The sequence below is a fragment of the Syzygium oleosum genome, unplaced genomic scaffold, assembly GCF_021117445.2.
Source record: "Syzygium oleosum isolate NSW1041296 unplaced genomic scaffold, Sole_v2.1 Sole_v2.01, whole genome shotgun sequence".
Lineage (NCBI taxonomy): Eukaryota > Viridiplantae > Streptophyta > Magnoliopsida > Myrtales > Myrtaceae > Syzygium > Syzygium oleosum.
The window spans coordinates 28,861,500-28,886,810 of NW_026607485.1; the positions used below are offsets into that span (position 1 = coordinate 28,861,500).

Consider the following 25,311-nt stretch of genomic DNA (forward strand, 5'->3'; position numbering starts at 1 on the left):
CAAGGCTACGAATGACAACCATTCTGCTTCAGAAATTAATTTCTGGCAAGAAATTGATTTTTCTATTTTTGTTCCTGGACAAGTTTCTGATAAAAAAAACACGATTGATAACGACACAAAATTTTTGTTCCCGAAACAAAAATTTGTTTGATAATGGCACAAAATTTCTCCCTCTCGGGTAGCCGGCAAGTGGACGGCGGGCGGATGGCGGCAAAGGACGGCAGGGGGAGGCGGCGGCCGACGACATCACAGCCAGTGTGGAGGACGGTTGCTGGAGGCGGCCGGCGACGAGAGGAGGGCGACCAGCGGCCCACAGCGGCCAGCAGGAGAAGGGCGACTGGAGGTGGGAGCGATGGCCGGTGGATGGCGACCGGCGAGAGGAGGACGGCCGGAGGCAAGAGTGATGGCCGATGGACGGCAGGCGATGGCCCACGGCGGCCGACGGTGGGAGGTGAACGGCGGCCGGAGGCAAGCAGCAGCAAGAGGAGGGCGACCAGCGGCAGGAGACAGTGGCCGGTGGATGGCGGTGGCGGGAGGAGGATGGCCGGCGGCAAGAGACGGTGGCCGATGGACGGCGGGCGGCGACCTACTGCGGCCGACGGTGGGAGACCGCGAATGGCGGGAGGCGGGCAGCAACAGGAGGAGAGCAGCCGACGGCGGGAGACAGTGGCCGGTAGACGGCAGGTGGCAGCCGGCGGTTGGAGTAAGGCGGCCGGCAGCGGGAGATGGCGACCGACGGTGGGAGGCGGGCGGCGGCCGAAGGAGGGCGGCCTGCTGCGGGAGAAGGCGAATGGCGGGAGGCGGCGGCCGGCAAGTGAGTGGCGACGGGCGACAGGTGGGCTACTGGCTAGTAGCAAGGGCGAGCGATGAGAAGAATTTTAACTTCTCATTTCTGTTCTAAACCTATTTCTGAAATCAAATTTTGTTCCAAAAATGGAAAAATGAAATTGCGTTATTAAACGGATTTCTGTTCCAAACCTGTTTTTGAAACAGAAAAATAGAAACAGAATGATTATCATTCGTAGTCCAAATTTCCAGAAAGTGGAAAGACTGAGAGACGCCGTAATGTTTGAATCTGACTCGCTTTTGGATTTGGTGAGCAAGTACGTCATCATCGCCCTATAAATATCTCGCTTCTCCCACACCCTTTCATATCACCATTCTCTTCAATACTCGATTCTGAGCCTGCCTATCGGTTTGCTTGTTCGCCAACTTCAAATCTAAGTAGTCCTTGTCCTGTTTGTAGTGAGATAATATGGCAATGTCAGCAGAAGACGAGCATCCTGTGAAGGCTTTGGGATGGGCAGCGAGTGATTCCTCGAGACTTCTCTCTGCCTTCAAGTTTTCAAGAATGTAACCTGCATATTTTCTTTCCTCTCATCAGATATCGTCTCTTAGATTAAGCTAGCTTTCTTTCACGTCACAGGTATATAGAAAACGAGACTGGTTAGAACCATTAAGTTTGAGAAGAATCGATGTCCATAGTGTGATACTGTTAAGGTAAAGCATTCAGCTGCAGTGGTGTGCTTATGGAGATCGAGAGTTGCAGATCTTTTTTTAAAAATAATCTGAAAGCACGAACCAAAGACCTAGCTATTAAGAGATTCATGAACATCATGCAAGGCCCATGAACTTTTTAAATCCAGGCATTTGGCCTATAGAACAGGTTCTAACTCAAAGCAGTTTGCATACTATCTATTTTGAAAATCCAAGGGCACAGTTGTGGAGACCCATGAAACATCACACAAGCCCATAAACCGATTAAGTCCAGACCTTTGACCTATACAGGTGGCTCTAACACGGGAAAGTTTGAACGCAATTAGTGCGATTCGAACGGTTGACCATTAGTTTCTGAGCTGAAATTTACCAATGCACCAACCAATTGTGACAATCTTAAAAGGCTATAAAAATTCTTGTTGAAATGCCTTAAATCCGTTTCTTTCCATAATATTTTCCGTGGGGTTACGGGAGAGAAAGATGTGACTTTTAAAGTGTTGTACTGTGGGATATGTCACTCTAACCTTCACAATGTGAAGAACGAATGGGGATTCATGTCTTACCCTGTGGTGTCCGGGTATGAGTTAAAAAGAATCGCCTTTTTTTTTCATTTTTCTCCTCATATTATGTGGAAAAGAATTACATTTGATTATTGTATTACAGACACGAGATTGTGGGTGTCGTAAAAGAAGTAGGAACCAAAGTGACAAAATTCAAAGTCGGAGACAGAGTGGGCGTCAGGCGTATGGTTGGATCATGTGACAACTGTGTGAGTTGTGGTGATAACCTTGAAAATTACTGCCCAGAAATGATTCCAGTCTATGGTAGTAAGTTTAGCCATGATAATGACAGTAAGTATCCGATGGAACTATTAACTGAGGTGGCTTCTCAGACATCATGGTTGCAGATGAGTACTTTGTATTTAAATTTCCAAATGATATGCCTCTCGATGGTGCGGCACCTCTCCTTTGTACCGGTTTCACTGTCTACAGCCCATTAAGGTACTACGGACTTGACAAGCCCGGAATGCACCTAGGAGTGGTTGGGTTCGGCGGGCTTGGCCATATGGCAGTCAAATTTGCCAAGGCAATGGGCCCTAAGGTGACCGTCATTACTCATTAGTACCTCCCCGAGTAAAAAGCAAGAAGCCATGAACCATCTTGGTGCTGATGCATTTTTGGTCAGTCGTGATGCAGAACAGATGCAAGTATGTTATGTTCCTGGCATGCTATTTCTTAATTGCACTTAGGATAAAGAGCCGCTAAAGTAATTTAACGTCACAATTTTTTTCTTGATGCAGTCAACCATGGGCACAATGAATGGCATTATAGACACCATCTCAGCTGTGCATACTCTCTTGCCGTTGATTGGTCTCTTGAAAACTCATGGGAAGCTTGTCATGGTCGGTGTACCAAATAAGCCCGTTGAGCTACTTGCTATGCCTCTCCTCATGGCTAAATAACTATGATATACTTCTTCTTGAAGAGATTGTCATCTATATTTTACTTACGATTAAAATTGATACAGAGGGCCTCCTGCATACGTATTAGCTCAAATCTGAAATGTGTGTGCATCACAATTTAGAACGCTCATTCGCAACATTGAACTTCTTCATTGTTACTAACGACAGGTAGGAAGATAGCGGGAGGAAGTATCATTGGAGGGATTAAGGAAACTCAAGAGATGATTGATTTTGTAGCGAAGCACAACATAACCGCAGATATTGAGGTTATTCCAATTAACTATGTGAACATTGCCATGGGGCGCCTCGCAAAAGCATATGTTAGATACCGATTCGTCATCGACATCGGGAATTCGTTGAAGTCTTACTGAAACTTAATTGTGCTAATAACTACGAGAAAGCTTGGATAGAGAAGCTCAATTTTCTGTTGACATCAGTTATTGGGAAAATTGTCCAGAAAGTCCCAAACCTATTGTACGAAGGCCAATTCAATCATAAATTTTTCAATTGTGCCAATTTAGTACTAAATCATTTGATGATTTGCCAATTTATTCTTAAACCTTTTAGTGATTTGCCACTATAGTCCTTATGGCCAAATATTCCAATAATAGGTTTGGATAATCTTCAAAAAAATTAGGCCTAAGTTGACACAAAGAAATGTTTAGAACTAAATTGGCAAATTATCAAAAGGTTTAGGACTAAATTGACACAATTGAAAGGTTTAGGACTGAATTAGCTGCCGTACAATAGGTTTAGGACATTTTGGACAATTATCCCGTCATTAGTTTCTATGCATGTTTTTCGTCATACTCACATCATTGTTCTTGTTTGAACAAAGAAGTCTTCTCTAAGGACAATTGCTACGCGAAACTAGTTATATTGAGAGTGTGTTTGTTTCGTGGAAAGTGTCTTGATTGAGGAATATATTGTCCGTGAAAATAATTTTCAAAGAAAATGGTCGATTTACGAATCATAACGGCACAATTTGCAGTTCAGCAAAAGGCAATTAATATATTTCCCATCCCTCCCTTCTCAAACATCATCAAAATCTATTCACTGGCAGTCGGTTCAAACACTTCTCATCCCCTCTTCTTTGGGACAAGGAATTATTCAGCGAGTTCATACATATACTTGGTTGAATTTTGACGCTTTATATCTAATAGAAGCCACGCCAGATTCACATGAAAACCATCAATTTCGATGCACCAACATGTCATGGTATGAAATGGAAGTCCAGCCGGTTTAGCCTATAGCCGAAGTGCCTTGATCCACTTCTGGCGGGCATAGGCAATGTGCTTGTAGGGGAATAGAGAGGAAAATTAGAAAGCCAAAACCGGAGAGAATGTTAGAGAAGGAATATCTCCATCATGCAATTGTCTGCATATTTAAAAGGGGAAAAAATAAACTGAATATTAAAGTCATAAATTCATTTGTCTTCTTTTGGATTGATCTCATTAGCAACCCTGCACGCCAATCCTAAAAGGCATTTGAACATTTTCCTCCAAATAAAAATTTAAAAAAATCAAATAATTAAAAAAAATTACCCTTCAAATCGGCAACCAACTATCTATACTCTATCACCATTGATGCGTCGGGTTACACCACACCGAGGTGAGTGAGTTAACATTTGATACTTTTGTTTTTTACTAGGACGATAGACACAAGGTGATCAGGAGGTGAAACTTTTGTTCTCTGTCGTTTGCCCGAGGTTATTGGCTTTGGTTATGGAGGATACGAGACAAGCAATGCCGTAATGGACTGTAATCCCCAGTTTGGCACATTCAGGATGTCAATTTTCTCACCTATGATTCTATGACATCCGTCGTCCGCTTTGTCTGTCGTCGTCAAAAGCAAAGCATCGCAGCACAATCTAGCTTAGGAATGAGAGAGATACCAGCAAAGCAATTGAAAGGCCTCCAATTTCTATAAACAAAGGATAGAAGTCATCCAATACTATCGGGAAGAAGAAGTTCCGACCTTCTATTGCTGGGTGGAGGACAGAAATTGCATGTAAAGGCAAGGAACGATGGTAAAACCCGTAAACAAGCGATGTAGGGAGACTCTTGATAGACTTTCTCGTGTGCCAGGCGAAGTTGAAGAACGAAGTAAATAATACGAATAAGAACTTCACAAAAAATTGAAATGCGGCATGTTAAACAAATTTCTCTTGAATAAATTTCAACTTCATCCAAAATTTTTTCATCTGGAACATATGAAATTTGTAATCAAATGTTACTTAACCTTTCACTATATTCCATTGTTTACAACAGAAAAAAAAGGCATGACATGTCGGAAAACTCCCCTTCGTTTCTGAAGTCACTGGTGTACTGTAGCTAAATTTTGATTCACTGATATTTCACGAGCATATCGAATCGCTAATATTATGAAAAATAATGAAGGCATCGACTCAAATATAAGACTGAAGCAAATGTATAGATTATAAAATGATTCAAGTTCCAATTCGTCCACTCCTGAGACTTGCTCATCACGATCATCATTTCCTTTGGTTTTTGGAGGCAAAGCGAAGTACTAGGTAGAACAAGATCCTATATAGAACCGCCCAACCCAACATTATCAGCACGTTCTTCCACTTGTCGGATTCATGTGTCGAAATATGAAATCCCGATAAAATTTCAGTCCCTGTGATGTTATATGAGATATTTTCGGGGGTGACACTATTTCCAAAGATCGCATTCGTCTGGTATTGGTTCATCAATAGCCCCTCGTACGGATAAGTCATTGTTGAGATCTTGTTCATCCACTTCCAGTACCCCGGAATGTCGTGGCTATTCACGAAGTACCCGCAAAACAGGAAGAACAGCGCAGTGAAAGCAATGACGGCTGCATAACCGAGTATGTAGTTGGGCACGACCGAGCTGACAAACACCACGAACGAATTTGTTGAGAGGAGCGACACATAGAGGACAAGCAAGAAGTACAAGAACGACCCGCGGAGCTTTAGGGCCTTATAAACGATGCCAGCATAGACCGCAGCCTGAACCGCGAGGAAAGGCAGGTAAGTTATGAGGCCGGCGATTGTGTAGGAAGAGGCACGGTAGGCATTGTGGGAGGTCTCGCGGACGAAGATGAAGCGCTCTTGAATGAAGGCCGGGACAGCGTCATTGGAAGAGAAGAAGAAGAGGCAGACAGTGAAGATGAAGAAGCTGAGCCGGTCCGTGATCCCTTGGTTGTTTTCCTTCGGGTTCATGAACATCGTCGCCATCATGAGCCCCATGATGGTAAGCACCATCAGCCTCGAGAGGAAGAGCTCGGGGGTCCGCTGGATGTTCTTAAAATTGCGGCGCATGAGCATCCAGGTCTCAGGGAAGAACGAATTTGCAAACTTAGGGCCGAGATTTTGGTGAGATCCGAGGGCATTCGGGCCAATGTCGGGGGTCAAGTAGTCATTCTCGTTCACTGTGTAGTCGCTGCTGTGAGGCGTCGGCGTCTCACGGAGAATTTCACTCGAGTATGCGTAGTAACTTCCCGGTGATGCACTGTATAACCAATGAATGATGGAGATGAATTAGCGTTGCTTAAACTAGAAGCAGAAAAATTAGTGAAGATTAATTTTCGGTAGTAAGGTTTGGGGTTAAGGTATGCGACTTTTGCGAGTTCAAGAGTCCGAAATCAGCGCAAAAAATATCTTAAAATTGCGAAAGTAGCCACATTGCCATCTAATTAAATGGTTTAATACCTCATTGCAGCTTGCATCTTTGGGTCAGCCTTTTGTCTTGAAGGAGTCAATCCAAGTGCCTGCATAACTCCACTGCGGCTTGGAGTCCATGATCTAGATGAATTATTGTAAGGACTTCTCAAGCTGTGGTCGAACTCATCGTTCGCAGAGTGCATGCTCGCTTGCAAGTGTAATCGCCGGCCATTTCTTTGGTCCTGGCTCTGATCATGCCCTTGATGCCTGTGATCACGGTGATGAGAAGATGGGGTGGGCACAATCGTCGAGAATGACATCTCCTCGTCAGACAGCGGCGGGGGTTTCATGCCCGTCCGGACGAACTCGGCGAGAACTTCGACCCCGAACTCGGACTGATCATACTCTTGGATGATGTCGATGAGGTGCTCTATAGAGTTCTCGCCCTTCGGGACTTTCCGGCCCATGCGGCCCAGGTGCAGGGTCACGTCTTTCGGCGATCCTTGGAACATGAGCTGGCCGCGGGCCAGGATGATGAGATGGTCAAGGAGGAGTTGGATTCTTGACGAAGGCTGGTGGATGGTGAGGATCACTGTGCTGCCGGACTGAGCTATGTCGTGCACCTTCTCAATCACGCTGTGGGCGCTGGTCGAATCGAGGCCCGAGGTTGGCTCATCGAGAAAGAGAAGGGGTGGCCCGTGGATGATGTCAACACCGATTGATACCCTCCGGCGCTCTCCTCCGGACACCCCGCGTGTCCCCTCGTCGCCTATGTAGGTGTTTCGGGATGACTGTGATCAAAAAAGTGATCGCACAAATTACTCGGGGAAAACAATGAAATTCTCCTTAGACATTGTATGCTTCGATGCAAATCCAATCTTCATGTGCAACTCCTTGCTTAAAACGTATTGTATAGACTGGTTCTTGAAAGGATCAGTGCACAAAATGATTTAATATCGCGAGAATCGTATAGGGGTAATGTCTGTCAATAGAAGTTAAAGTAAATTCAACTATCGAATCGCTAATATTATGAAAAATTATAACTCAATGTTTATAAAAGTAGTCGTATTTGAGCATTCAATAGAAATCCGGTGCATCAATTTTAAAAAAAAAAAAATTACAATCAGTCTCACCCTCAAATGCTACTAGAAAAAGTCAAGGTTAGTACTCAAAACTCACCGAGAGTCCGAGCTGCTCGATCAACTTCTCCACTCTCTGGATCTTGTCTGCCGTCGAGATCTGCCCCAGCCGGAAGTCAGCGGCGAACATGAGTGTCTCGTAGACGGTGAGCATCGGGAACAACCTATCGTCTTGCATGATGTAAGCGGAGGTCCTCTTGATCAAGCTAGGACTCATCTCCATGCCATCCAAGGAGACCCGGCCCTTGAGGCTCCCGCTCGCGATCCTCCCTGCCAGGCCGTCCAAGAACGTGGACTTCCCCGCCCCGCTCGGGCCCATCACCGCCGTGACACACCCTTTTGGGGCGTAGCCAGTGATCCTGTGGAGCAAATCCACGTCCTGCTTGACCCAGTTCCCATCGATCTTCTTCTTCTTGGTAACGGTGTAGGTGAGGGTGGAGAACTCAAGCCCGCCGGTGAAGTTCATCGGCTTTGGAATCTCGATCACCGTTTCTCGACGATGCCCATTCTTATGAGACATTGCTCAGCGCTCCTTCCTGTCGCTTGGGTGGTGGTTTGAACCCTTCCCCTTGGTGAACTTATTGCATAGAGAGGGAGAGAGATTCAGAACTACCTTTTGGTGTTTCTCCTTATGGTCTCTTAAATTGTAGTTGTTGTGTACAGGGGATATTAATAAATGTTGCAGAGAGAGAGAGAGAGAGTTTCCACAGCTGGAGGGGCACTTCAAGGAGATAGTTTCAAAGCATGGTGGTGAGGATGTCTTTATCGAAGGATCCAAGTTTGGTCGTATTCCTTCGAAAATCACGGCATGCCTTCTTGTAAACTCCAAGGCCTTTGGTTGGAGTCTAGCTCTCGAATTGGCTACCCCTTGGCCTATCTCAGTTGGATGTTTCTACATGCTTGATTACTTTCTCTTAATGCGAGAAACCTGTACATTGTGTTCCTGAGATTGATTATCAATTTATCAGGTCCATCCACAGCAGAAATGCTTACATAGATAATGTCCATAATAAACTCGCCCTACACGTGTCATAAGGTCGACTTTCTTTATATCGGATTTCTTTACCATCAATGTACTTAATATGAATCTGTAAATTTACGTATGATCACTAAGCAACTCTAGAATTGCTGTGGCCGACCCCTTTCCGAGCTTGTGAACCCTCTAATTACATTCACATAGCCATTGATTCAAAAGAGCAAACCATCGAGAGTATGTTGCAGGACTACACAATGAGCCTCACTCGAGTGAATGCGTATTGAAGTTCATTGGTAGAGAAAAAGTAATGTAGCTGAATGTGTTGGTCATGAGATGCCAATTGAAGTTCATTGGTAGAGAAAAAGAGTTTCAAACAAGATGTTATCATCGGTATAGCTTTCAAAGAGCAACCTTCAGAGGTTACGTACCAACTGGATTCTTAAAACATTTGGAGGATTCCAAAGTGAATTATTCGATTACAGAAGGAAATACATGTATAATTGCCAACTTTAGGTTGTCAAAAACCATTTGTTTAAAAGATGTAAGGATCAATTTGTTGGTTGCTTTTCCCAAGAAGTGGATTGCCCTTGGCTATCTCTAAACCTGTCAAAATGGGTTACACGTTAAACCATATTTAATGGGTTGAGTTGTTATATGTGTTAATTATATTTAGTAAATAGGTCATAAAATAATATGAGTGTTAAATAGGTTCACAACTTACCTAGGCCCAATCCACCTCTATGACTTTCTTTTCACTCTCTCTCGCCCTCACTTTATCTCGCACTCGCTCACTCTGCGCTCTCACTTCAATTTGAGTATGAGTTTTCTTAAATTGGGTTAAGTATGGAAGTGTTTTAATAATACGGGTAGGATCAAGTACGAGTTGGATTGGATATGGGTCACTGAAATTGCATTGCATGGAAATGGGTCAATTTGAGTCCGACCCACTCAATTGACAAATCTACTTGTCTTATATGGGTGGAAAAGTTTTATCAGTAAACTAGAAGACACGGATAATGCAAATGTTTGATTTATCGGAAAGCTAATGGAAATATTTGACAAGATGCTTAACATTATCATCTTGTAGATATGGACTGATCCAATGGGCTTAGCCCAAATAACGTTTAAGCCTAGGGTTCGACATTTAAGTCGGTTGACTTTTTGGATGGACTTTAAGGTTGAGAGTTCGACAAGGAATATTCAAGTGGGGATCATTGGAGGTGGATAACGAATCACTTACACTGTTTCTTCTATTCAATTTGGAATTTGCAGTAATAAGCAAAAATTGGCTGAAATGACTAAATTGAAATTTTGGGTAAAATTTTAAGACTTAATTAACAAATTAAAATATTTATGACTGAATTCGCATCCGTATTTTCTCTTTTCACCCACTCTCTGTTTCTTTTTTCTCTTCCACTCTAAGTTCCCTCGACTGAGAAATAACTTTCAGTCGAGAGAGGCTCCATCTTCTCAACTTGAATTGAGATTTTCTCTCCCAATATGATCTAGGAGTATTTTATTGTTTTTATCTAGTTTATTTGTTTTTTTCTTTGCTCACTGTTGATGCTCTTATATGCTCGTTGGGCGTACTTTCTGCTTCTATTGTTAGAAATTAACCCATTACTTCAGATCCTTCAAACCAAGAAGTCCGACAAGATCGAGGAGGAATATGGTGAGTTCATATTGCACTGAGCGGTTATACGAATTCTTCGAGTTTTGAAAGCTCCCATCTACCAATCTAGATCTAGATCTAGATCTAGGAGCTCTTTTCTCCCGATCTAGATTTAGATATGGGAATTCCTTAGAGGCGCATGTGCTCATTCAACTCTTGATCAGGATATAGATTTGGGAACCTATTCAACCTGTTTGTGATGTCTTCATATGTTGACGGTGTTGAGAACACTGAACCTAAACTTGCACTACTCAAAGGGCAAGATGTAGTTATAGGAGAATGAGATTACATTGTGTGCTCATCACTTATAATGATGCAAAATTTGGCGATCGGTCTTTGTTCGTTCAGCTTTGATATTGAGACGGATTTGTTCTAGCGGAATGAGAGTCTGCTTATCACAGCAGTTTGTGCTTTATTACTGTATTTTGCTATTTGGGATTTGCTTTGTTATGAACCTCTCATGTATCATCTTGAGATCTTGAGATATGAATGAAATATTTACTTTTGACCAAAAAACACTCGCATCCGTATAATAGATTTATGACCGATTGAGTAATTTTCTCCTCTTTCATTCTTGGCGGTGGCCGGCGAAAAGGAAAGAAAAAAGTAGAGAAATAAAAGAAAAAAAATTAAAAATAAATAATAAAAAATCGATAAAATATTAAAAGAGTATTAAAAATTATCCACGTCAGCGTCGGTCGCACCACGTAAGATGGTCGACATCCATTTCAACGCTAGCCGATCAAAATTAGCCAGATTGACTAAATTAGCAAAAATGTAAAAGATTTAGGACTCAATTGGCAAAAACATAAACAAGGTTTAGGACTAGCACAATTGCAATAGATTTAAGACTTTTTTTGTAATTTTACAAGAATATGAGAAGTTACAACTTTTATGCAGATAAAATATTCTATATACTTTGATGGAATTAAAAGCACCTTTTAATAGCCTATATAAAGAGCATGATACTCTCTCCACCCACAGACGACGGAAGTTGTATTTTATCGTCCATAAGATTTCTTCGTTTCTCCTATTTCAGCAACAATTTTTTTCTTAAAGTTATTGCTATGATAAAGGTATGTGTTTTCGTCTCTCTTGTCGGTGAATAAATCATAAAAATCTAAAATTCTTTGATATTGGATTTCCGCAAAAAAGATTACATTATCGCTAATACGTGACTCATCTGTATGTTGGAGTCCACGATCTAGACCAATTATTGTAAGGATTTCTCAAGCTGTGGTCAAAATCATCGTTTGCCGAGTGCGCGCTCGCTTGCAAGTTGCAAGTGCAATCGCCGGCCGTTTCTGTGGTCGTGGCTCCGATTGTGCCCTTGATGCCTGTGATCACAGTGACGAGAAGGCGGGATGGGTGCGGCTGTTGAGATTGACGTCTCTTCATTAGACGGTGGCAGGGGCTTTAGGCCCGCCTGAGCGAAGTCAGCAAGAAATTCGACCCCGAACTCTAAATGATCGTACTCTCGGATGATGTCGATGAGGTACTCTATCGAGTTCTGGCCCTTCGGGACTTCCCGCCCCATGTGGCGGAGGTGGAGGATCACGTCTTTCGGCGATCCTTGGAACATGAGCTGGCCGCGGGCCAGTATGAGGAGATGGTCGAGGAGGCGCTGGATTCTCGGTGAGGGCTGGTGGATGGTGAGGATCACAGTGCTGCCGGACCGAGCTATGCCATGAACCTTCTCCATCACGCTGTGGGCGCTGGTCGAATCAAGGCCCGAGGTTGGGTCGTCGAGAAAGAGTAGGGATGGCCGACGGATGATGCCGACGCCAATCGATACCCTCCGGCGCTCTCCTCCGGACACCCCTCGTGTCCCCTCGTTGCCAATGTAGGTGTTTCGGCATGACTGTAATCAAATTAGTCATTGCGCAAATTACTCTGGAAAAGCAATTAGCTTCTCCTTAGACTATGTACACTTCGGTGCATATCCAACTTCGTATGCAAATTCTTTGCTTATACATACTAAGTAGACTGGTTCTAGAAAGGATCAGTGCACAAAATGACTTATGTTGCAAGAATCATATACGAATAATGTCTGTTTATAGAAGTTACCGTGAATCGAACTATCTTAATGCGTGATTTCTTCTATTTTGTAAAATGAATTTAGGTAGTATTTTCTAATTGTCAATGTTTATGTATCTTATATATTGATTTGTTGGTTTGTGTATGTATCTATAACTTTATGGTGAAAGCTTTTTTGTATAGAAACCTTCGAGACGGAAATAGTCAATGGGGATGCGCGAGAAATCTACACCTGTAGACTCCATGACGAATAACTTATGATTGAGGGTGCGTTTGTTTCGCGAAAAACTTAATAATAAAGAAAAGTATTTTTCCAAAAAATTATTTTTTAGGAATACGCTTAGTTTTCTTTTGTTTGGTAATACACAATGGAAATCGTTTTCTGATAGTTGGATTTCATTGGAAAATGATTTCGATCTCATGATTTTATTTCGAGCAAAAAAAAATCGATTTTTTTATTTTTTTCTCATTTTTTTTCTTTTTTTGAAAAATTGGAATTTTATTATTTTTTAATTTTCTTTTTCTCTTTTCTTTGTCCTTTTTTTTTATTTTCTTTCCTTTTCTTTTTCCTCCGCCAGGACCAGCCGGCGATGGCTACCGGCGAGCTCGAGGCTCGCCTGGCGATGGCCACAGGTGAGCTCAAGCTCGTCGGCCTCGGCGGAGCTTGGGCTCACCGCCAGCGGCCACCGCGAGCTCGCCAGCTGATCGGCTTGAGGAAGAAGAAAAAGAAAAAGGAAGAAAAGAAAAGGAAAGAAAGAAAAACGAAAAAAAAAAAAGAATAAATAATAAATTATTTGATTTTTAAAAAAAATAATAGAAAATGATTTTAAATAAAATAATAAATAAATAAAAATTCGATTTTTTAAATAAAATATTTTTATAAGAGCAAGCGTTTCATTAATTAAGGATCCGAGCCCAAGCACTGAGAACATGCGCACGGCCTTTGTGGACTCGGGCTAGAGGGTCGGGACTAGAGCTCAAGTATCGGGGACCTAAGCACCGCCTTTATAGACTCGAGGTCGAGTGCCGGAGCATCAGGTACGGGCACCAGGAATTCGAGCTCAGCCTCAATGGACCCGAGCGTGGGCGCTGGGGGCCCGGGCCCTGGACACCGAGGTCTCAAGCCCGGCCATTGAGACCTGGTCCTGAATGTTGGTACCCGGGAACCACCGTTGAGGTTTTCGTGCTTAAGCGTAGAGTTTCAGGTTAAAGCGCTAATAGCAGTCATACTTTGGAAAACTTTTTCCGATTCTTTCAAAGGGGAAATCATTTTCCTAAATTTAAGCTTCGGTAAGGAAACACTTTCCGTTGACTAGAAATATATTTTCTGTTGACTCATTTTTCTAAGCAAACCAAATACCAGAAAGAAAAGTGTTTTTCCGAAACAAACGCACCCTGAATGTTAGTATAAGAAGTCGTATTTAAGCACTCAATAGAAAAAGTCAAGGTTTGTACTCAAAACTCACCGAGAGTCCGAGCTGCTCGATCAACTTCTCCACCCTCTGGATCTTATCCGCCCTCGAGATCTGCCCCAGCCGGAAGTCGGCGGCGAACATGAGCGTCTCGTAGACAGTGAGCGTCGGGGACAGCCTATCGTCTTGCGTTATGTAAGTGGAGGTCCTCTTGATCAAGCTAGGACTCATCTCCATGCCGTCGAAGGAGACCCGGCCCTTGAGGCTCCCCTTCGCGATCCTCCCCGCCAGGCCGTCCAAGAAGGTGGACTTCCCCGCCCCGCTCGGGCCCATCACCGCCGTGATGCACCCTTTCGGGGCGTAGCCCGTGATCCCGTGGAGCAGGTCCACGTCCTGCTTAATCCTGTGCCCATCGATCTGCTCATTCTTGGTCACACCGTACGTAAGGGAAGAGAACTCGAGCCCGCCCGTGAAGTTCATCGGCCTCGGAATCTCGATCACCGCACCATGACGATTGCCATTCCTACGAGCCATTGCTCGGTTCTCCTTCCTATCGCTTGGGTGGTTGTTTGAACCCTTCGTGTTGGTGAACCTACTGCATAGAGAGGAAGTGAGATTTAGAAGTGCCTTTTGGTGTCTCTCCTTTTGGTCTCCTGAAGTTGTGGTTGTTCTGTACAGGGGATATCAATAAATATTGGGGAGAGAGAGAGAGAGATTCCACAGAGGGAGGGGCACTTCAAGGAGAGAGTTTCAAGGCATGGTGGTAATGTCTTCATAGAAGAATCCGGCTTTGGTCGTATTCTTCGAAAAGCAGGGCATGCCTTCTTGTTATCTTCGAGGCCGTTGGTTGGAGTCTAGCTCTTGAATTGGCTATCCCTTGGCCTACCTCTTTTGGATGTTTCTACATGCTTAATTGGTCTCTCTTCATGCGAGAAACTCACGCGTTGTCGGCATGAGATTGACCATCATTTCTCAGGTGCACTTACAGCAGAAATGCTCACACAGCCAATACGTAGATTAAGGTCCATAATAAGCTCACACTACGCGCCATACGTAGAGTTTAAAGTTTGAGTTTATATTGCGGAAAACCTTATACTTGTTTATGGCGTAAACTCTTATATGGGTAGATCAGTTGTCACATGGCAAACTCGGCAATGTTAAAGGAGGATGTCATTATCACTATAGCTTTCAAAGAGCAACTTTCAGAAATTACGTACCAACTGGATTCTCAAAACATGTTGAGGATTCCAAAGTGACTTTGAACTTATGGATCAAGCTCCTCCTGCAAGGCAAGCTTGGAGAAATGGGTGTTGAAGGAAAGAGTAATCTGACATTGGCCATGACTTGCTTGGTGGTTAGCGGTCTTGGATGGCAAGTGTGCACGGGCCTTCTATTAATATATGGACTGCTCATTGGATTCATCGAAACAATGAAGACATTTCTGGCTCGTTGATCAGGAAGGATGTGTTTGGCGCGGAGCTGATTCGTTTCGCTTATTCTGTCCCTCAGGGGCAAAGAGCACTTTGCAAATACCAACTGAATTCTTGTAACGTTTCGAAGCTTGACATAGAATTTACATGATATGGCAATATGCCTACGTTCGCGGGAAGCAATCGATGAGATGCTCTCAATTATTAATCAAAACTGAACGAATTAGAATCGCTCAATCACACACTCTCAAGTGTTTACCCCAACTGCAGCCGTATAGCCTCACGAGAATGAAATCAAAGACAGAACAGAAGTAAACCGTTATAAGTTCTGACGGCTCTCCAAAACTTTTTCTCCAGTTAGACTTGATGTAATGAAAGAAATAAGTCGAACCCCAGACTTAAAATATTGTTCCATACGCGTTTCGAAGTCCGCCTACCATTGCCAAGATGTATGAATAATTCAAGGTAAAAAATCAGGGAGCAGGTCAAACGACGGAATTATGCTTCGTGGTCCAATGTCCAATCCTGCTTACATTCGATTCTCCGGCCAGCATGATGTGGCCAGACATCCGTCTTCCTTGGCAGAATGTCCAAATCTAATTCGAACCCACGATCCAACCATGACTAACAGTAAGTCGAGCACCTTTTACTGATCTTTTAAGACAATCGATCTTTGTCGATGAATACCATCCTCTCGCAATCTCAACGTATTCACATGCGTCAAGCGTCCTCTAACTCCAATCGCAAGTCAATTCCAAATTGGATTGAGCCACAAATAAAAAATCTTCACTTTTCTCCAAGTCCAACTTCAAGATCATAGATGACAGTTTCTTCCAAGCCTGCTAGGCTCACCACCTTAATATCACCCTTGATCTTCTTAAGTAGCCTTCTAATCTTCAAACTAACCGTTGGAAGCCACTTCTTAGTCAAAGGAGCTGCTGGACGAACTTCTCTGGCCAGCAGACCTACTTTTTGCTAATCGAGCCTGTTGTCTGCGGTCAAAGCAGAAGTTTTTTCGAAATTGGAGTCTTTTATGCTTCTACAGGCTATCTCAATCTCTGTACTACTTGCACAAAAGAGGAAAAATTGTTCTGATCTTCTCTAGGCTACTTTCTGCGGATTTCACACCTTAAAAGCAGTAGCTGGACACCAATTTGAATTCAAATCGAATTCGAAAGAGCTATGGGTCCTCCTAATTAGGATTGGAGAAGCACTAATCATATCTTCTACTCTACGGTCTCTACCTGGTAGAAGGAGCTGCTTCTGCAGATGGTCCCTCCACTCGAGGTGGCAGAGAGACAGATGGAGGGAGGGAGAGGGTTGTAGCAGATTAAGTTTGCTTTGTTACTATATGCTAATCAGAGTTATCTTTTTATTTTTTAAGGACACAAACGCAAAGCGCAACTACTTTGGAGGCTCATGAAATATCCTGCAATGTCTATGAACCGAGTAAGTACAGCCCTTTAACTTGTAAGCCCCTACTATACAGCAGTAATTTGAACCGGTGGCTTTCCCTTTATTCCCAACTAAGTATGCTAACAATGGGAGATTAAATGCTAATACCAACCTAACTCAATCTTTTTTTTTATCTTGTATCTGGTTTGACTTTCGTATTTTTCTTTTTACTTTATTTAGATTTTGTAGCCTACACACTTTAACTTTTTTAACCAGAAATATTTAAAACTGTCATAACATATAAATAGTGATGCGTAAATCAACTTACTTTGAAATTTGGATATAATTACGGAAAAGCAAAATGGTACTTCTGTTCACTTATGTTTAATTCTAAACAAACAAGCTCCAAACATTTTCAGGGCCCAATCTTTAGTCATTTCAGAATTTCAGCGATCAATATGTGCTCTCTCGGTTTGAACTTCTTTCGTCCTGGTAAATGAGAAAAGATTTTCTAGTCAATGATATGCCAATATTAGGGGTGTGCAAAGGAACCGGGAACCGCCCGGACTGCCCAGAACTGGACCGAACCAGCTCGAAACCGGCAATTCCCATGAGAACCGGTCCGGTTCCTGATTCTAATTTACTAAAACCGGTGAGTACTGGTCCAGTTTCCGGTTCTAGGCATGGAACTATCCACCCGCCCACCCGGACCTGACCGGTAATATATATATATATATAAAGAAAAATTTCAACCAAAAAACAAAAAGAAAACATTTTTAGAAAAAAGAAAACCATAAAATCCCTAATTTGAAACTCTACTCTCAACTCCCATCAACTTACAGCCGCACCTCTAGCCGTTCATCGCCTCCCTCTCTCACTCTCGGTCACCTACATTTTCGTGAAACTTGGTGAGACTGGCTCCATGGATCCACCAGAGAATCAGACCGGATCGCCGATCCGATTCCCGGGGGATCCATGGAACCAACGGGCGGTTCCCGGTTCTAATTTCTCGGAACCAGTCCTTAGTAGGCGGTTCCTAATTCCATATTGGGAACCGCTCGCTCGGACCATGCTCATCCCTAGCCTACACATGGCCAAAATATCAATATGCCTTTAAGACTCCGTTTGTTTCGCTAAAAATGAATTATTTGAAAAATATTTTCTCAAAAATAATCGCTCGTATCGTCGAAAATAATTAGTCGATAAAAAATGTTTTTATTACCGCTAACAATTTATGTGTAAACACTTTCGTGGATGATGAAATTTTTTTTTGTTCATTCATTTTTGTAAGCGATATAAGCGATATTTTTTAGGAAAATATTTTTCAAATCATTCATTTTTCCCAAAACAAATAAAGCCTAATTGTTTATTTATTCGACATGGTTCGCTTGTTCAATGCATAACATGGGCCCTAGGATTAAGCATGGTCCGAGTTGGGCCGGTCCAACACCTAACCTAAGGATGAACTCACACAATGTTGGACCCCAAATTTTGGGACCGACAACCAATCCTGTTGAATATGGGACTGAGGGCCGAACCGTCCTTATGGGTCCAGTCTGATTCCAAGGTCAACCCAGGACCAACGGATTATTTTTTTGTTTCATTTTTTGTATTTTTTGAAAGGACAAACATATTATTTCAAATTACATGTCTATCAACAACACGACATTGAACAACTAAACTATAAATACCAATACATATCAAACATAAATATAAGATACGGTAACATCATAAATTTTACACTTGCTAAAAGCAACAAACCACAAAAACGAACACATGAAATACAATTAAACCATAAAAAGTTCAAAAAACGTAATATAAACCATGAATTATACAACTTTATATCTTGTTCATTCTTAAATGATCGCTTCAACTTCCGAACACCTAAAAACAAAACTAACAACACACATAATTAATACGTAACAAAGTATGTTTGTCCAACTGAGCTGCGCTCATGAGGCAAGCGAGGAAAGGCCAGAGGCGAGCGACGAAACGAGTGAATAGAGGCAAGCAAGGCAAGCAAAGAGAGGTGAGCGGTGAGCGGTGAGCGGTGAGCGGTGAGCGGTGAGCGGTGAGCGAGGCGAGCAAAGAGGGTTTCTATTTTCTTTTCTTTTTTATCGAATTAGGGGTAGTTTCTTTGGGAAAAGTGCCAAAAAAGTCCTAAACATTTTGCATTTGTGCCAATTTAGTCCTAAACCTTTTTTTGGTGCCAATTCAGTCCTAAACCTTTTGCATTTGTGCCAATTTAGTCCTAAACCTTTTTTTGGTGCCAATTGAGTCCTAAACCTTTTGCATTTATGCCAATTCAGTCCTAAACCTTTTGTCTTTGTGCCAATTCAATCCTTCCGGTCAATTTTGGCCGGATTTTGCTGACGTGGATGACGACCGGTTGGCGAGCAGTCATCGGCGCTGACGTTGACAACTTTAATAATATTTTAATATTTTTTTGAATTTTTACTATTTTTTTTCTTTTTTTTCTTTTCTTCTTTTTTTTCTCTCCCCTCCCTCCAGCCGGTCGCCGAACCGGCGACCGACCGGTGGCCAGAGGCCAAAGGCCGGCGCCGGCGAGGCTCGCCCACGCCGGCCACTGGCGAGGCTCGCCCTCGCCAACCACTGACGAGGGCAGCCTCGCGCTGGGCGAGGCTCGACCTTGCCAGATCCGGCGAGGTCCGACCTCGCGCTGGGTGAGGCTCGAGCCCTTGCCGGAGGCCGCTGGCAAGGGCTCGAGCCTCGCCATGGCTGGGCGAGGCCCGACCTCGTCGGATCTGGCGAGGTCGAGCCTCGCCGGCGGCTGGGCGAGGCACGACCTCTCCGGATCTGGTGAGGTCGGGCCTCGCCCAGCCATGGCGAGGCTCGCCTTCACCGTCGCTGGCGAGGGCGAGCCTCGCCGGCGGCTGGGCGGGGCATGACCTTGCCAGTGGCCGGCGAGGGCGAGCCTCGCCAGTGGCCTGCGTGGGTGAGCCTCGCCGGCGCGGGCCTCTGGCCTTTGGCCACCGACCGGTCGCCGGTCCGGCGACCGGCTGGAGGGAGGGGAGAGAAAAAAGAAAAAAAAATTCATAAAAATTCAAAAAAATATTAAAATATTATTAAAGTTTTCCACGTCAGTCCCGGTGACCGGTCGCCGGCCGATCGACGTCCACGTCAGCAAAATCCAGCCAAAATTGATCGGAAAGACTGAATTGGCACAAAGACAAAAGGTTTAGGACTAAATTGGCACAAATGCAAAAGGTTTATGACTCAATTGGCACCAAAAAAAGGTTTAGGACTAAATTGGCACCAATGCAAAAGGTTTAGGACTGAATTGGCACAAAAAAAAGGTTTAGGACTAAATTGGCACCAATGCAAAAGGTTTAGGACTTTTTTGGCACTTTTCCCTAGTTTCTTTCTACTTTCTAATTTACATAACAAACTGAACTGCATAAGAAAGAAGATAACAGAGGAGGAGGCACTAGGATTTAGAGTAGAAAAAAAGCATATAATATATAATATCTAATATATACAGGGTTGGTCCGGTTTTGATTAACCCTAAACTCCTAGGACCGAAGGCCAATCCGCATAATGCAGGGTCCAGGGGTCCTAAGATCAAGGACTGACCCAGTCACCCTTGGAACCAGACCCAGACTGGCCAAGTTGGACCAGTCTATGCCCTGGACCGATGCTCACCCTTAATGGGCCTGTCAAAAAATATTCCTCACTTTCTTTTTTTTTTTGGTCGAAAAAGATATTCTTTACTTGAATAGTAGGAATTCACGAAAAGCATAAAGATGAAAGATCAACCTCTTGATGTTTAAATATGCTTTGCGTTAAGTTAAGCCACATTCTTTCGGCTGCAGAGATAGGATTCTTTGGGCACTTGGACAGTTTGATATTCAAAACAATACGACTGTCCGCAGACAGCACCAAAGTTTACTTTCGTGCCCCTAAACTTATAAGAATGAGAGTAATAAAAGGAAAAAGAGGGCCTTTTTTTCTTTCTCTTTTCAGGGCTATTCTGGGTCAGTTCGGAGCCGAGTTAGGCATGGAAGTCCACTTACTTTTGCAAATCAGAGATTTTGCTTGTTTTACTTATAGTAAAATTATAAGAATTTTTGGTTGCTAATCGAACCTCGAGAATTTCAATCACGATATTCAAATGATAGGGTAAGACATCTATGAGTGCAAATTTCGATGTCAATAATTTGGACACATCAAATGCCTGTAATTATTACAGTATTTCCCACTCAAAATAACCTTAAAGGTTACACCTGCCGTCACAAGTTTGGCACAGGTTAATGTTATAGGCGTCCGTGGAATCCAGTTGGGCCCAAGAATTCGAAGCCTCGTGCTATCCCTTTAAAAAGTAGCCTAGTATTAGAGGTATTGGTTGGGCATTTCAAGCTCGAGAGTGGAGACAGAATCGAGTCAAGACTTGAGATTGACTCATCTAATTTCTAATCAAGCTCGAGCTACTTTAGTATTTTGTCCAATCAGGTCAAGACTTGAGATTGATATCGATATCGGCCCCATTATTTTTTATGTGCTATCATAGCCAAAAGATTATGTGTTTACGACACAGTTATTAGATGATGATTGTAATTTAATTTCCATAACATGTGATCTTGTACATAGGCAGATCATACGGAAATCTTTAATTACGAGTGACAATTATACATTCTAAGAATAAGTTTCCTTTCTCACGTAATTATGTCGGCAACTTTTGCATATTCTTCACGCAATATTTGTTCTTGATTCCGAATAATATCACTTCAGATAGATATCTTTACCAAGATATCGCAAGTAATCCACAAAGAAGAGGCAATTAAAATAGATGTAATCAAAAGCAAAAGATAATTAATAACTTCACTCACAAAACATGACAACTTACAAATTTATTCAAATTGAACTGTGCAAGCAATTGCTGAACTACATCACATCTAGCTAACGAATATGATCGAGGGGTCGCAGCAACACTCGTCGAGCAGGCAACAGCAACAGAGAGCCGCAAGACTGCAAAATTAAGGAAAGAATATCTTGGTTAAAGAAAGCAATAAAAATTGCATTATAACCTTAATTAACGAAGGAGTAAATGAATAAGAATAAGAACAAGGACTACCATCCTTCGAGAAACCCTGGTTCTCGCCGGGGCGGCGGAGCAGCCGCATACCGCGGAGGAGCCATGACCGGAGGACCTTGGTAGTACCCTTGAACCACACCCAACAAACCAACACCAAAACAGTAATCAGAACAATCAAATCCGCAACTTAAGTCGATGATACACATGTCAATGCAAGCTCATGGACAGATCTCGCACGGAATACCGAAAAGGGTACCTCGTTGATGACCTCAAAGAAGAAACTTTTCAGGAAATAATTCAAGAGCATGCATGAAAAGGTACATAAAAGAGAGAGAGAGAGAGAGAGAGAGAGAGAGAGAGTACCTTGAGCAGGGTAAGGGTAAGCGTACTTGGGGTCGGCCATCTATCTTGAAAGAGAAAGTAGGAGGAGCCAAGGAGGAAGAAGAAGTTTTGTTTGGAGGTCGAGGTTTGCAGAGAACAACGAAGGAAGATGTGAGGATTTGCTTCTTGTTTGAGACAGAAAGAAGGGATAGAGAGAGACAGAGAGAGGGGTCATATATATATACAAGTGCGCACAAACCGAGCCCACAGAATTGCATTGCATGCATCAATTGATTTCCCCCCACATTATTGCGATATTGCCCTCCCTTTTTTCTCTTTTTTTGGTAAGATAACTTACTACCATTATTAATTAGCTCGACAGAGACGTGGACAAGTCGGAAACTGGAGAAAGGGATCGTAAGCCTCAACTATACGAAAAGAATCTTCGGCAGATTAATAAGAATATTGTAATATTAACGTATTGATTACTCCTAACATGATAGAAGAAATTACCTTGCAAACCGTAAAATCTCTTGAAGTAGTTACCCACAAAACCTATTAGCCTTTGCACTTTTGCCAATTCAATTTTAAACCTTTCAACTTTACTAATTGAATCATAAACATTTTACTTCTTTCCAATTAAATCCATCCGGCCAATTTTGGCAAAAAAGTGTTAACGTGACGTGATGTTGACACTTTTAAATAATATTTCAATAATTTCTGAATTTTTTATGGTTTTCTTCTTCTTCTTTTATTCCTTTTCTCGATTTTTTTTGGGGGGATTATAGAGTTAGGGCCGGCAAAGTTTTCTTTTAAACAATGGTCTCGAGCTACTTGTTACCATTAGCTGCCCGGTATATATATATAGGGCTTAGGCATGTGCTACGTGTGCATGTAGCGGGCTGGTTATGCATAGAAAGAAAGTATGTAATTAGTGTGGTTAAAAAGAAAGCGTGTAGTTATTCAAAAAATGGGTATCATATATTACACGGCAAATTCGAAAAGCTAAAAATGAGACAAATGACACTTCTAGCTTAATAATATACATATAGATATAGGGTGTTGTTAATAAATGTTTTTAGAATACTCGTTAATAGAAAATTTCGAATTTCAAAAAAATGATTACGCACTTCAAAAGAATGACTGATGCATTGAAAACTGTAATATTTTCTTAGTAAGTCACTTAAAATATTTTAAAAGCACTCATTAAATATATATATTTAAATTACAGCTCTCTCATACTCGGTCTTTCTCTAGTCTCTCACGCCTTTTACTTTACTCATTGATCCTCGGAGTCAAAATAGAAAGAAACCCTAGTCTTCACCTCCTCTACTCTTCATCTCGCTCTCAGGCCTTCAACTCTCTCTCCTCATCTCGCTCTCCATCCATCGGTCGCCTCGCCTCTCACAATCCCAAACTCGCCTCCGGCCCTCCCTCGCAATCAGCCTCCCCTCCCTCCCGCAATCTCGCTCAAACTCACATGTATCACGCCTCTCTCTCGCAGCTCGCTCTCACAGCTGCAGCCTTGCTTGCCACTCATGACGCTCATCATGACGCTCATCATGACTCTCCTCCACCTTGCTCGCTCACAGTGCTTGTAGTTGTCGCTCTCTCTCTCCTGTAAGTCCTCAGTCCCTCAGCATCCTTAATTGTTATTCAGTGCTTAATCCTTATACTCCTTTCTGTGCTGCCCATTAGGTTAGATTTCGCTATGTATTCTTGCTGGGTCAAAATTTCAGTGCGTCTCATCCAAAAGAAGATAGCCGCTGCAGTGAAACAATGAGATTTGCTAATTCCATTTATGAAGACTTGAGCATTGAATGCACCGTATGTTTCACAAGTCTTATTCCTTTGCTGATCCTCAATCATGCTTAATTTGAGGGCTTTCACCAGGCACGAACCATTCCAAATTCAATCTTGAATTAGCACATACTTGCAAGTTTCCCTAGCAGGATCGGCTCTGTCGACCCACTTGGGAACCAGACCAGACTGAAGGCCCGGTTCTCGGGTGGGTCCATGGAACCATTGGGTGTTCCCAATTCTCATTTGTGAAATCGGTTCTTAGTGGACGGTTTCCAGTTCCAGCTTGGGAACCACCTATCGCCTACCCTGGAACTGATCACCCATAATCTAAATAACTTTAGTGTTTCTCTCAAGGAAAATTATCAAAAACAGTCATAAACATATTTGCAATTATACCAATTTGATCCTAAATCTTTTAATTTGGCCAATTTAGTCATAAACATTTTGACAATTTGCTAATTCAATCCCTCCGACCAATCTTAGTCAAATATTGTTGACATGGCACCTCCGGCGCTGATGTGAGACCATTTTTATAATTTTTTAAAATTTTTATGAACTTTATTTTTTGTTATTTTCTCTCTTTTTCCTTTTTATTTTCTGTTTTTCATTGTGGGAGGTCGAGCAAGGCAGGCCGAGCAAGGCTCGACCTCACCGTTTCTAGGTGAGGTCGGCCTTGCCAGGACTGGGCTAACAAGGTTTGACTTCGTTGTCACTGGGCGAGGTCGACCTCGCCCGCAGCTAGAGCCTCACCATGTCACATGCAAGGCTCGAACCCTTGCAAGAGGTTGCGAGGTCAAGGGCCACAAGGGCCGACTTCGCAGCCTCTGGTGAAGGCCACCCCATTGGATCTAGCGAGGGTTAGACCACGTGGCCTTTGGCGAGGGCTACCTCGCCAAGGCTTGGGCGAGGGAGAGCCTCACCAACCCAATCACAAATGAGGTTGAGCCTCACCGACCACAATGAAAAAACAGAAAATTAAAAGGAAAAATAAAAGAGAAAAATAAATAAATATGAATATAAAATATTATAAAATTATAAAAATTGTCAACATCAGCGCCGGTGACGCCACGTAGGATAGTCAATGTCCACATTAGTGATTTTTGACCAAAATTGACCGGGTGAACTAAATTGGCAAGTTATATAAAGATTTATGACTAAATTGATCAAATTAAAAGGTTTATGACTACACAATTATAATTAGGTTTATAACTTTTTTAGTAATTTTCTCTTTCTCTCATAATGAATGAAAGTCTCGTGGTCTAATTTACAACTTCAAAATTGGGATAACAGCCCTATAAATTATACATTGGGGTTATCACGAAGCTTCTCCTTTCTCATCCACGTAATGAAACCATAATCGATCTTTTGGCCCACGAATGGAGAGATTTCAGACGCACGCCATGGACAGATCTTTTGGGAAGGACAGCTGTTAGATTTCATTATAGAAAAAGGGCGTAAGAAAAGC

General features: G+C 42.7%; 3 protein-coding genes, 1 long non-coding RNA gene and 1 pseudogene across 4 annotated transcripts; 2 read left to right on the forward strand and 3 right to left on the reverse strand.

Moving 5' to 3' along the window:
• Positions 1-204: 204 nt before the first annotated feature.
• On the forward strand, positions 205-870 carry LOC115685236 (uncharacterized). Its single transcript, XM_030610270.1, has one exon. It carries the CDS (start codon positions 205-207, stop codon positions 868-870), a length of 666 nt encoding a protein of 221 aa, XP_030466130.1.
• Positions 871-1,255: 385 nt separating this feature from the next.
• LOC115685250 (probable mannitol dehydrogenase) lies at positions 1,256-3,330 on the forward strand (annotated as a pseudogene).
• A 2,123-nt stretch (positions 3,331-5,453) lies between these two features.
• LOC115685235 (ABC transporter G family member STR2-like) lies at positions 5,454-8,267 on the reverse strand. Its single transcript, XM_030610268.1, has 3 exons — positions 7,788-8,267; positions 6,657-7,399; positions 5,454-6,456 (listed from the first exon to the last, which is right to left on the reverse strand). Exons 1-3 carry the CDS (start codon positions 8,265-8,267, stop codon positions 5,454-5,456), a joined length of 2,226 nt encoding a protein of 741 aa, XP_030466128.1.
• Positions 8,268-11,641: 3,374 nt separating this feature from the next.
• On the reverse strand, positions 11,642-14,378 carry LOC115685234 (ABC transporter G family member STR2-like). Its single transcript, XM_030610267.1, has 2 exons — positions 13,899-14,378; positions 11,642-12,256 (listed from the first exon to the last, which is right to left on the reverse strand). Exons 1-2 carry the CDS (start codon positions 14,376-14,378, stop codon positions 11,642-11,644), a joined length of 1,095 nt encoding a protein of 364 aa, XP_030466127.1.
• A 7,101-nt stretch (positions 14,379-21,479) lies between these two features.
• Positions 21,480-22,234, reverse strand: LOC130140178 (uncharacterized). The gene is made up of 3 exons (XR_008818196.1): positions 22,086-22,234; positions 21,762-21,849; positions 21,480-21,655 (listed from the first exon to the last, which is right to left on the reverse strand). It is a non-coding gene; the product is annotated as an uncharacterized LOC130140178 (long non-coding RNA).
• Between the last annotated feature and the right edge of the window lie 3,077 nt (positions 22,235-25,311).